Consider the following 12424-nt stretch of genomic DNA (forward strand, 5'->3'; position numbering starts at 1 on the left):
ATTTATATACTAACATTCATTTTCTTTCTTTCTTTCTTTCTTTCTTTCTTTCTTTCTTTCTTTCTTTCTTTCTTTCTTTCTATATCTATCTATCTATCTATCTATCTATCTATCTATCTATCTATCTATCTATCTATCTATCTATCTATCTATCTATCTATCTATTTTATATAATATATCTATTTTATGCATTCATTTATTCATTCTCTTGGAAACATGACATGTTTATGTCCATTAGTTTCTCGTTATAAGCTGTTGTAGAAAGGACATTATTTACATTTATTTACATTACATTATTCCCTTCTTTGCCTGGTTCCTCTCTAGTTTTCTTCCTCATATCCTCTCAGGGAGTTTTTCCTTGCCGTCACCTCCGGCTTGCTCATTAGAGATAGCGATAGATATATAGTATTTAAAATTTTAAATGAATATTTAAACTTTAATTGTATATATTCGTGTATTATTTTTATTTTTATATATTATTGTTATATATTATTATTATATAGATTTTCTTATATATCATTATTCTTATATATATTTTCTTTTTTTTTTCTCTCCCGCCTGTTTCTATACTTCTGTAAAGCTGCTTTGAGACATTAGGAAATAAAATCGCTTGAGACAATAAGAATTAAAAGCGCTATACAAATAAATTGAATTTAAATTTGAATTTATGTGGGAAGATACCTTACTTCCGGGTTTGGTTGTTTAAATCAATGCTTTCTGAACGCTTCCTAAATTACAACTTTTATTTTTCCCCATGTCAAAATGCTTTCAGTTCACCATCGTTAAGAATTAATTTCATCTAAGTAGCCAGATCAGCTAGCTAGCTATTAGAGTACAAAGCAGTCCACAGGGTTCCATAGAGTATTACAGAGCATCCATTCATTCATCCATTCATTCATTCATTGCTGTGCTTTTCCTTTTGGATAGCTGAGAAGCTCAGCTCAGACCAGTGACAGATTCCAGCATTCCCAAACCATCCTTATAAGGTACACAACCATGCTAATTGACTCCTCTCCATTTAGAGGAGCAGTGGCTTTATTCTGATCCTTTCCCAGATTGCCAGGCTCTTCATCATATTACTGACAGAAAATTCAGCAACCCAGAAGATGATCCTCAGTTCTGCTGCCTGTGTCAATACTGAGCACAACACACACACACACACACACATCAACTGTATGGACTGTACAGACCTACGCTAAATACACACACTTCCAATATATATCCATCAAATTGTTTATATGCTGTTTTTGCATGCTTTTTTTTTTTTGCTCTTTGCACGTTGTCTCACATTTCAGTCGTTTGCATGAATATTGTCACATGCAATATTGTTGAACATTCAGTATTTACACTGGTCTGTGCTGTTTCTGTTTATTGTCTTTTGTATTGGCTTGTATTTTTTTGTTTGCACTGTTTTTTGTCCTGCACTGTCTTTTTTGTCTTGTCCTGCACTGTCTTGTCTGTCTCGTTCGTCTTGTCCTACACTGTCTTGTTTGTCTTGTCCTGCACTGTCTTCTTTGTCTTGTTTTGTCTTGTTTTGTCTTGTCCTGCATTGTCTTGTTTTGTCTTTCTGTCTTGTTTGTCTTGTCCTGCACAGTCTTGTCTGTCTTGTTTGTCTTTTCCTGCACTGTCTTTTTTGTCTTGTTTGTCTTGTCCTGCACTGTCTTGTTTGTCTTGTCCTACACTGTCTTGTTTGTCTTGTCCTGCACTGTCTTGTCTGTCTTATTTGTCTTGTCCTGCACTGTGTTGCTTGTCTTGTTTTGTCTTGTCCTGCACTGTCTTCTTTGTCTTGTTTTGTCTTTCTGTCTTGTTTGTCTTTTCCTGCACAGTCTTGTCTGTCTTGTTTGTCTTGTCCTGCACTGTCTTGTTTGTCTTGTCCTGCACTGTCTTGTTTGTCTTGTTTTGTCTTTCTGTCTTGTTTGTCTTGTCCTGCACTGCCTTGTTTGTCTTGTCCTGCACTGTCTTGTTTGTCTTGTCCTGCACTGTCTTGTTTGTCTTGTTTTGTTTTTCTGTCTTGTTTGTCTTGTCCTGCACTGTCTTTTTTGTCTTGTTTGTCTTGTCCTGCACTGTTTTGTTTGTCTTGTCCTGCACTGTTTTGTTTGTCTTGTCCTGCACTGTCTTGTTTGTCTTGTCCTGCACTGTCTTGTTTGTCTTGTCCTGCACTGTTTTGTTTGTCTTGTCCTGCACTGTCTTGTTTGTCTTGTCCTGCACGGTTTTGTCTATCTTGTTTGTCTTGTCCTGCACTGTTTTGTTTGTCTTGTCCTGCACTGTTTTGTTTGTCTTGTCCTGCAATGTTTTGTTTGTCTTGTCCTGCACTGTTTTGTTTGTCTTGTCCTGCACTGTCTTGTTTGTCTTGTCCTGCACTGTCTTGTTTGTCTTGTCCTGCACTGTCTTGTTTGTCTTGTCCTGCACTGTTTTGTTTGTCTTGTCCTGCACTGTCTTGTTTGTCTTGTCCTGCACTGTCTTGTTTGTCTTGTCCTGCACTGTTTTGTTTGTCTTGTCCTGCACTGTCTTGTTTGTCTTGTCCTGCACGGTTTTGTCTATCTTGTTTGTCTTGTCCTGCACTGTTTTGTTTGTCTTGTCCTGCACTGTTTTGTTTGTCTTGTCCTGCAATGTTTTGTTTGTCTTGTCCTGCACTGTTTTGTTTGTCTTGTCCTGCACTGTCTTGTTTGTCTTGTCCTGCACTGTCTTGTTTGTCTTGTCCTGCACTGTCTTGTTTGTCTTGTCCTGCACTGTTTTGTTTGTCTTGTCCTGCACTGTCTTGTTTGTCTTGTCCTGCACTGTCTTGTTTGTCTTGTCCTGCACTGTTTGCACCATGTTGCACAGATGCACTTTATGTATCTAGGACTAACTTACTAAGTCTTATAGCTCTGACTTTGTTGTATGTAGCACCCTGGTCCTGGAGAAACCTGGTCTCTTTTCACTGTGTACTGTAACAGCTATATATGGTTGAAATGACAATCAAAGCTTCTTGACCTGACCTGACTTGACTTACTTTATTCTTTCAGTTACTCCCAACTGCTTGTGACTGTAGATGAGAATAAGGATGCAGACTGACTGGTACACAGAGAGTATCATCTGATTACTAAGAGTTTACAGAATACTGGTTAGTTTTGTTTATACTAGGCTTTCTAATGGAATCACTGAAGTATATACTGGACATTTATTCTATCTACTAAGCAAAGATAATATTTACTAAAGCAGGAGCGTGTGCAACTTTGTCTTAATGTCATATAATTACATAGCGATGGAAAGGGTCAGAATCTGGAGTCTTGAAGACTAAGGTTAGAGCTTCGAAGTTAAGGCTCAATCAATTTCATGCATAATTTAAATACAAATTAAGGAATATAATAAATTAAGATTGTGAAGCGCATCTCAGTCTTCTCCTTAAATTCATTGTATTTTTGAGTAAACAGTAGTAACTGTGGTGCGGTGTGGAAGAAGCCCATTAGCTTTGCTTTAAGCAGCAGTTTAAAATCCACTGTTTTCTTCTTCTGCTTCACAAAGAGACCAGGCTGTGCCATGGAGAGACAAATGCATGTACGCTTGCACGACGGTTTAGAACATAATAAGCATGTGCAAACAAGTGAAAAGAGAAAGAGAGGGAGAGAAAGAGAGTGTGAGAGAGCAGGGTCACTGTTAGAGTGATAGCGCTCACAGATAGAGAAATCCATTTCGGCGACTAAAGTGAATTAGGACAAAGGAGGACAGTAATGAAAGTGAGAGATGGCCAAATTGGTGATGTTCACCGGGGTGAGAGTGGTGAAGTGGGGAGATGTGGTGCTGGAATGAGGAGGCTGATTTTACCCATTGATACCGAAAGGAAACACAAAGGCACCTGAACAAGAATCAGTGAAGACTGCAGGATGTGTACATTGTTCTAACACTCAGTATCGAGGTATGAGCTTTAACTGCGATTGATGATCATGTGATGTACAGTACAGTAGTAGATGGCATTTACTTCCTCTTGTTTATGTCAAAGAACAAATTCTTAGCAAGCAATTCGTTTTTACCTGAGCAGTCGGAAATCCACAAAAGGTTGTTTTTTTTGTTGTTGTTTTTTTTTGCTTCACATACATTAACTGAAATGCATAAATCCACAAGTATCGGGAATGTCAATAAGTGAGGATGGTTCAGTCATGGGGAACCTGGAGCCTATCCCAGGGGACAATTATTCTGCCAGTCAGCCTACAACGCATGTTTTTGTGCTGGGGTGGAAACTGGAGTACCCAGAGGAAGCCCCAGAGGCATGGGAAGAACATGCGGACTCCAAACACACACACACACACACACATACACACACATGGTGGAGGACATTCAACGTTATAATAAAGTGAAATCCAACAATAAAGAATGAACTAGTCGCTTAGTGTTCTCCAAGGTGGTAAGTGGAAGTGAGTGTTGCGTCACATTTGGTGGACACCATCATCCAGAGCAACCTACAATTATCTCATTAATACAATTGAGATCATTTATACAATTGAGAATTAAGGGCTTTGCTCAAGGGCTAAGCAGTGGCCCTGGGAGTTGAACTTACAACCTTATGATCAGCACTCAAGCAGCTCAATCACTGTGCTCCTATTAATACTATTGACAATCACAATTTAATGCTAAAGATTATTCTGCAAGTAACCTGTCGGAAATTTGTTTTTAACTTTCACCTTAACCTCGACAGCATTTTATGAGAAATGAACCATGTTTTATTGTGTGTGTGTGTGTGTGTGTGTTTGTGTGTGTTTGTGTGTGTGTGTGTGTTTGTGTGTGTGTGTGTGGTTAATGTGTTATGATTCTTGCCAAATGATGCAGCATAGCATATGGTCAAACCTGGTAAACACACACACACACACACACACACACACACTGTTAGATCGTTCATTTGACTCCTAACCACACATCGACCATGTAATTCATGCTGTCTATTAATTGCTTTGAAAATGAGCTGTGATGATGACATTAGCATGAAATCAATAAAAAAACCTTGATGGGACTTGATTCATTTTCTTTCTCGCTCCATAATATTATGCAATCAATGTTTTAACCTTTAAAAATTATTCAACACCAAACAAAGCCAGAAAACCTTGCACACAATTGCACTTATACTGTAGCTTGTTACTGCATGGTGATAAAAATTAATGTGATACTGTATATTTTGAGACTATAAAAATTCTCTCTATTTTTTTTGCAGATCTCCTTTTTTTCTGTCTCTCCTCTGTAATCCCCTCTAGTGTCCCCCTTTCTCCTCCCCTCCTTTTCCATCCTCATCTCTTCCGTGCATGTGTGCATGTGTGTGTGAGAAAGAGAGAGAGAGCCATGCTGGGGTTATGAGTGTGTGTGTACGCGTGTGAGAAGGCTATGCAGACGGTGCTCCACACACACGGAGCATGCTTGTGAGTGAAGGCTCCGGCCAACATGAGCCTCCCGAGCCCAGAGCGCGTCCACAGCAACAGCCCAAACCCGCGTGCATCCTCCTCCCTTTCTTGCTCCCTCCCTCGCTCCCTCCCTTGCTCCCTCTCTTCATCCACGATCCTCAGCCGCACCGCCTCTCCTGCGCCAGCCAGGGGGACAGCTCCTGCAGTTCCCACGGTGACGGTTGCCGAGCGCCGGCCTGCCCCATGGAGGAAGCCCAAGGCAACACGCTGGTCGTCCGCATCGGCATCCCCGACCTGCAGCAGACAGTGAGTACACTTGTCTCTCCAAACTCTCCCGTCTTTTTCTCACTCCTCTCTCATCTCTGTAGAGCTTTTTTCCCCCACTCCGTCCCATTCTCTCCTCGTTGCCAGTTCTCCTGCATGCTTCCTGACATGCTCGTTCGTTGTTTTCACGCTTTCCCTTTTCACTCTGTTTTCTGTCTAAATAAATCAAATAAGCTCTTTTCATTAGCAGTACCACGGCTGACTTTGACAAGTGAGCACTTAAGCAGGGAGAGCGAGCAGTAAGAGGTGAGAGAGTGTTTGCCTTGTGGGACCGGTGTAATTCTTACAAAGGGTGATTTTGCCTCTTGAGCTGTCAAACTTGACAGGTTGTTGCCCTGTAGTGTGCTGTGTCCTCGCAGCCTGTTCAAGAGAATCACACATATGGCTGTGATGGATAAGAGAGAGAGAGAGAGAGAGAGAGAGAGAGACAGAGAGAGAGAGAGAATGAGGCACCCTTCTCTCCTAGTAGTTACTAACCTGTATGATTTCTGAGGACCGATCATGTTGTAGCCATGTAGTTAATTTAGTTTCTGCGTCCAGCAGGGATTGCTGTGTTATTGTGGAGATCTGCAGGCTTAAATGGCATCTCTCTGTGTGTGTGTGTGTGTGTGTGTGTGAGTGTGTGCGTGTGTGTATGTGTGTGTGTGTGTATGTGTGTGTGTGTGTGTGTGTGTGTGTGTGTGTGTGTGTGCATATGTGTGTGTGTGCATACGGTATGTGTGTGTGCGGGCATATGTGTGTGTGCGGGCATGTATGTGTGCGTGTGTGCATATGTGTGTGTGTGCGTGTGTGCATGTGTGTGTGTGTGTGTGTGTGCGCGTGTGTGTGTGTGCTTGATTTATGCCGTTTGAGGCCTGGATGTGAACAGAAGTACTGTATGTGCAGACCCTGCAGTGACACAGAGGTTATTCTAAAGACTCCTTGCAGTTTACTTGTTTGCTGTATAATTTGTTTTGCATGCTCTGTTGTGTCCCAGCAAGTTGTATTATCACTTCCTTTTTCTTTTCGGTTGTGGTGGCAGCAAAATCATTTTTTCTCATCGTGAATCACGACTGCTATTGAGAAGTACTTAAGCACAGATTTCTTTTAAATATTTAAATAATTGCTTCATACAGATCTGAAAATCCATGCTGTACCTAAACCTTTTCTAATCCGCATTACTCCTCTTCTTTCCGTGTGAGATTCCAAAAAAATCCTGTCCAGGTGTCCGATTGCTAATAGGTGAGTTTGTGTGTGTGTGTGTGTGTGTGTGTGTGTGTGTGTGTGTGTGTGTGTGTGTGTGTGTGTGTGTGTGTGTGTGGAACTCATTAAAAGAAGAAAGCCGGAGTGTTGTGTGTCCTTTAGGGACGTCTGTGCTTCTGTGCTAATAGAGCAGGGTGAATGGGAGCACAGAGAAATCTGTAAATGTCATACTTTCACAAGCAAACTCTGCTCTATGCCGCTTTCAAATGTTAATTCGCACATGCTAAATGTGACCACATTCGCTCCATGCATTAGAATACACAACTCTTAGTGCAACGGGTTTTTATAGAATGTCTAACTGAAGTATAATTAAGAATATAGCCGTACGCTTGTATATATGTATGTGTGAAATATATGTGGAATTTTATTTGGATCTAAACCCGTATGTGAGTGTAGACACCACTATTGCAGCTCTTGAATCAGACCTGTAACTGGTTTTGACCTTCAGCCAGGTACCAAAATGAAAGCGCACCATCTCGGAATTCCTACTCGTAAACTCTAGACGGTTTCCACAACCCCGTGCTTTAATCTACGACATTACAACACTACATGGCTACACAATGATGTTCTAATGTGTTAACTTAGCTGGTTAAATTGATGCTAACAAACATAGCGGCATCCATGTTTTGTTTTTTTTGTTGTTGTTGTTGTTGTACTTTGTAGCTTGAGCGCAGACTAATAGAAAACGACGTAATTCAAAATTTCTACCTCCGAGGTAAGTCAAATGAAGCATATGCCCATGGAAAAACCGGCAAGTGATTTCAGCATGTCACAAATAAACACTGTACAGTAAATGCATCGTGAGCTTCACCTGAGCTCTTGCTCACGTCTGAATGAAAGGAAAAAACCGCCAGCTTTCGGTACTCCAGCTTGCATTTTTTCTCGCATCCCATGGGATCTCGGTCCCAATGCACTGTGGCTCTTCCCGGCAAGCTTCCTGTAGAACAAAGTGCCTCTTACTCATAACTGTATTTGTATCCATTCAGAAGACATTATTTGTTCAACCTGTATAACGTCATCATACTGTATATCAGTACAGTAAATGTATGTGAAACCTGAAAGAAAGAACTAAACTCATTTCCAAAACACTAACCTGCCTCCTTTAGACCTCCAGACAGGAAAGCAGAAAGCATTTTATCTTTCTTCAAACTTTTTTTTTCTACCACATTTCTGACAACTCTTTTAAAATAACGTCTATTTTTCATGCAGCCATGAAATTAGAGTGCTTTATATTTTGAATACCGTTTCCTTCAGCAGGGTCTCTTTAAGTAGGGACTCTTCCATGTTCCGTTTGGCTGTACTCTTTCCCAGGAACCGTGAGAAACGCATCAGCCGCTACGACATCGTACGCCGTTGTGTTTGTGTTTAGAGCCACCGCTTTTAATTTCTCGATCGTATCGGATGTTAAACAGCGAGGAAGAAATAATAAAGGCGACGCGAGATAACCTGTGCTGATTTTTCTGACAAGAATCTTTAAGTGGTAGCCTTGAACTTTGAACTCTGCAGGAAGCAGCAGAGAGCAGAAACACAACAGGGATTTTGAGATCCTGCGATCTCAGTGGTGATCTCGAGGTAGTGGTAGTCACACACAGTCACCTTTTCTCCTCAAAAACCGTCCTCATTCTCTTATGCATACAGTACTCTACATCTTGTCTCTTCAGTCTCATATACAGGTGCATCTCAATAAATTAAAATGTCATGGAAAAAGTTTATTTATGTCAAAATAAAAACTCAAATAGTGAAACCCGTGTATTATATAAATTCAGTACACACAGAGTGAAGTAGATTACGTCTTTGGTACTTTTCATTGTGATGAATTTGGCTCACATTTAACAAAAACGCACCAATTCTCTATCACTAACACCATGGTGATTTGACCAACTTTTGGTGCTTTTGGATCTTTAAAAAGCTGGTCAGCAGGAGGAAGCATGAAGTGCGTTAAAATGTCTTGGTAAACCACAGTGGACCAAGACCAGAGATGGCATTGCACCCCAGATCATCACAGACTGTGGAAACTTAACACCGGACGTCAAGCGACTTGTTCTATGAGCTTCTTCACCCTTCCTCCAGACTCTAGGACCTTGGTTTCCAAATGAAATACAAAACTTGCTGTCATCTGAAAAGAGACTTTGGACCACCGGGCAACAGTCCAGTTCTTCTTATCCTTAGCCCAGCTAAGACGCCTGTGAGATTGTCTGTGGTTCAGGAGTGGCTTAACAAGAGGAATACGACAACTGTAGCCAAATTCCTTGACACGTCTGTGTGTGGTGGCTCCTGATGCCTTGACCCCAGCCTCAGTCCATACTTTGTGAAGTTCACCCGAATTCTTGAATGGATTTTGCTTGACAAGCCTCTTAAATAAATAAATAATTGACGTGACGTGACATACGGCTAAGTACGGTGACCCATACTCAGAATTTGTTCTCTGCATTTATCCCATCCAAAGTGCACACACACAGCAGTGAACACACACACCGTGAACACACACCCGGAGCAGTGGGCAGCCATTTATGCTGCGCCGCCCGGGGAGCAGTTGGGGGGTTCGGTGCCTTGCTCAAGGGCACCTCAGTCGTGGCCGGCCCGAGACTTGAACCCACAACCTTAGGATTACGAGTCAACCATTAGGCCACGATTCGCCCAAAGGTGAGGTTCTCTCGCTTGGTTGTGCATCTTTTTCTTCCACACTTTTTCCTTCCACTGTCTGGTAACATGCTTGGATCTTCAACAATGAACGTTTGTGGCTTACGCTCCTTGTGAGAGACCATTTTGATGGCTCAGGAAACCTTTGCAGGTGTTTTGAGCTGATTAGCTGATTGACCTGTAACCATATTCTCATTTTTTGAGATTGTGAGTGAATTGGTGGGTTTTTATTAAATGTGAGCCAAAATCATCACAGTTAAAAGTACCAAAGACTTAAACTACTTCACTCTGTATGTACTGAATTTATATAATACATGGGTTTCACTATTTGAGTTGAATTACTGAAATAAATGAACTTTTCCCCGACGTTCTAATTTATTGAGATGCACCTGTACATCTACAACCTCTTATTCACCTTGTAGGTGTTACTTGGCTTTTGTTCTTCTTCTAGTTTCGATTTGCTTTTCTCATTATTGATAATGTTGCACTTAAGGGGTAGTTTGTTTTGTCCGTGTGTTAATGTGGGTGCTGATTTTATACCGATTGTTTGAGGGTATCGACCTTCCTAGTATTAATTATAATAGGCAAAATATGTGATACTGCAATGAATGGTTTCTTAGCAGTGGAGAAAAGTAATCTAAAAACACACACGAATATTGAACTAGAAATAAATGCTTTAAACAAGCAAAATGTTCTTATTTTTATTGCAATAGTGTAATTTAAAGAAATATTTGGATTGGATTGGCCTGGAGTAAGGAAAAAAGTGTTCAGATACTTATTCTTCCTTATTTAATAGATTTCAAACACGTTTGACTTTGTACTAGGCTCATTCAAATGAAGATCTTATAAGTGCAATATAAAGCGGAGAATCTGCCATTTTTTTTTAACTAGAGGAATCTGGGTGCACAATAAGTGCCCATTAAGTGGACTGAACTCAATATTACACCTATTTGAAATAAACAGAACAGTTTATTTATTTGATTCACCATCGAAAGTATATCAAATGAAACTTGACAGACTGTCTGTACATTTACAGCATTTAGCAGACACTCTTATCCAGAGTGACTTACATTTTTATTTCAGTTTATACATCTGAGCAATTGAGGATTAAGGGCCTTGCTCAGGGGCCCAGCAGTGGCAGCTTAGTGGACCTGGGATTCGAACCAATGACCTTCCGATCAGTAGTCGAACACCTTAACCACTGAGCTACCACATCCCGCGCAGCCACGACTCTACTGCTGTGTGTGTGCGCGCGCGTGTGTGTGTGTATACGTACATACAAGTAAAGGTTACATAAAAATTAATCGTTATTAATGTTGCAACTACGCAAATTTATCAGACAAATTGTGCCAGTTTCCAGTAGGTTAGAATAATTCACACAAGAAATAGTTCATACAGGAAATAGAACATTACTGAGCTCTATATACATTAAACATTCCTGTCAGTACTATTGGTTCAGTAATATGCAATCGGAACCGTGATAGGTTGACAATGCAGTCATTTTAAACAGTCAGATGATAACGAAGGTAAGAGAGGTCAGCAGACTGGAAAAGAGTTGAAGGATGACGTGAAAGCAGGAGGAACAACATTTAGTAATCAACTGTGCTTCAGTCATCTCTGTTTACTTCATAAACCTCACCCCTAACTGCTCTGCTAGAAAATAAGCACAGTGATAAGCACTTTTAAAATTTCCTCATAAAAGAAGACAATCTGAACTCAAAAAGTTCTTTGGCAGTATTTCAGTTTGCCATGTTCAGAGAAAAAAATAAATGTGTGTTTTTTCCCAAGAAGAGGGATAGTGGTGGCTCAAGGCTCTGGGTTGTTGATCGGAGGATCAAGCTTCAGCTCTGCCAAGCTGCCACTGTTCGGCCCCTGAGCAAGGCCCTTAACCCTCTCTACACCAGGGGTGTTTTATCAGGGCTGATTCTGCACTCTGACCCAAACTTCTCAAGTTAGGATATGTGAAAATAAACTGTTCTGTAATGTATATGTGACAAAATAAAGGATTCTGTTCTATTCTATTAAAGGTGGAGTGTACTGTATGATATTTGTGGAACGCTTCAGAAAGCTGAGTCGGGCCAACAAACAAAACAAACGTGTAGCCAATTAGCAGAAAGGGGCGTGTCTTGTTAATATGCGTCGGAGAGAGTGTTCAGTGCGCATGTCTGACATTAGCAGAAAGCGATTGAAACATTGACATGGCGGATAAAAACGAAAAGCGGAAAAGTATGGGATCAGAATTGTTTCATTATTCTGAATAAATACACTATGATCCACAAATAAATATAAAGAGTTTCACAAATATTTTTACAAATTTCACAAAAAGAAATGAAATTCACAAATAAATAAAATGGGATTTGCAAATAAAAAAAATATTTATAAATTGTATTTATTTGCGAATTGCTTCCTGCTCATTTGTGGATTGCGTTCTGCTCATTTGTGGATCGCGTTCTGTGCATTTGTGGATTTGAAACATTTCTAATGTCAAGACGTGCACAAGAATCCACAAATAGGTGGACTCCGCCCACCGTCTACTCCAGCCAATCACGTTCTGATTTACTCGCTCTTCACACCACCCCTGGACCCATTGATGATGCTGAAATCATTTCCAAAGAAAGCAGAATTGAACTAACCCTTAGTGCTGGCTACAATCCATACAGGGTTACCAGATTGGGCTCGAATCTGCGAAAAATGTTTTTTATTTGTTTTTTTTTGCAGTACATATTACACTGTGATAGTGCGAGTAAATCAGAACGGGATTGGTTTGAGGTAGACCGTGCCACAATTGGTCAGCGCCACGACACCGTTGTCCGATTGGCTGGAGTTGACGGTGGGCGGAGTCCACCTATTTG

The 12424-nt window shown here is 40.7% G+C and overlaps 1 protein-coding gene across 7 annotated transcripts in view; it reads left to right on the forward strand.

Annotated features, from left to right (window-relative positions):
* The window catches only part of shank3a (SH3 and multiple ankyrin repeat domains 3a), a 258958-nt gene that overhangs the window by 66960 nt on the left and 179574 nt on the right, over nt 1-12424 (forward strand). For all 7 annotated transcript variants that reach the window (XR_003442937.2, XM_047822191.1, XM_027162070.2 and 4 more), the window contains exon 2: nt 5183-5672. Coding sequence is in view for 6 of the 7 variants with exons in the window: in XM_047822191.1 (XP_047678147.1) it covers nt 5379-5672 (294 nt within the window). In the remaining variant the exon portion in view is untranslated. The remainder of the gene's footprint in view (nt 1-5182; nt 5673-12424) is intronic.

This window comes from Tachysurus fulvidraco, chromosome 13, assembly GCF_022655615.1.
Source record: "Tachysurus fulvidraco isolate hzauxx_2018 chromosome 13, HZAU_PFXX_2.0, whole genome shotgun sequence".
Classification (NCBI taxonomy): Eukaryota; Metazoa; Chordata; class Actinopteri; order Siluriformes; family Bagridae; genus Tachysurus; species Tachysurus fulvidraco.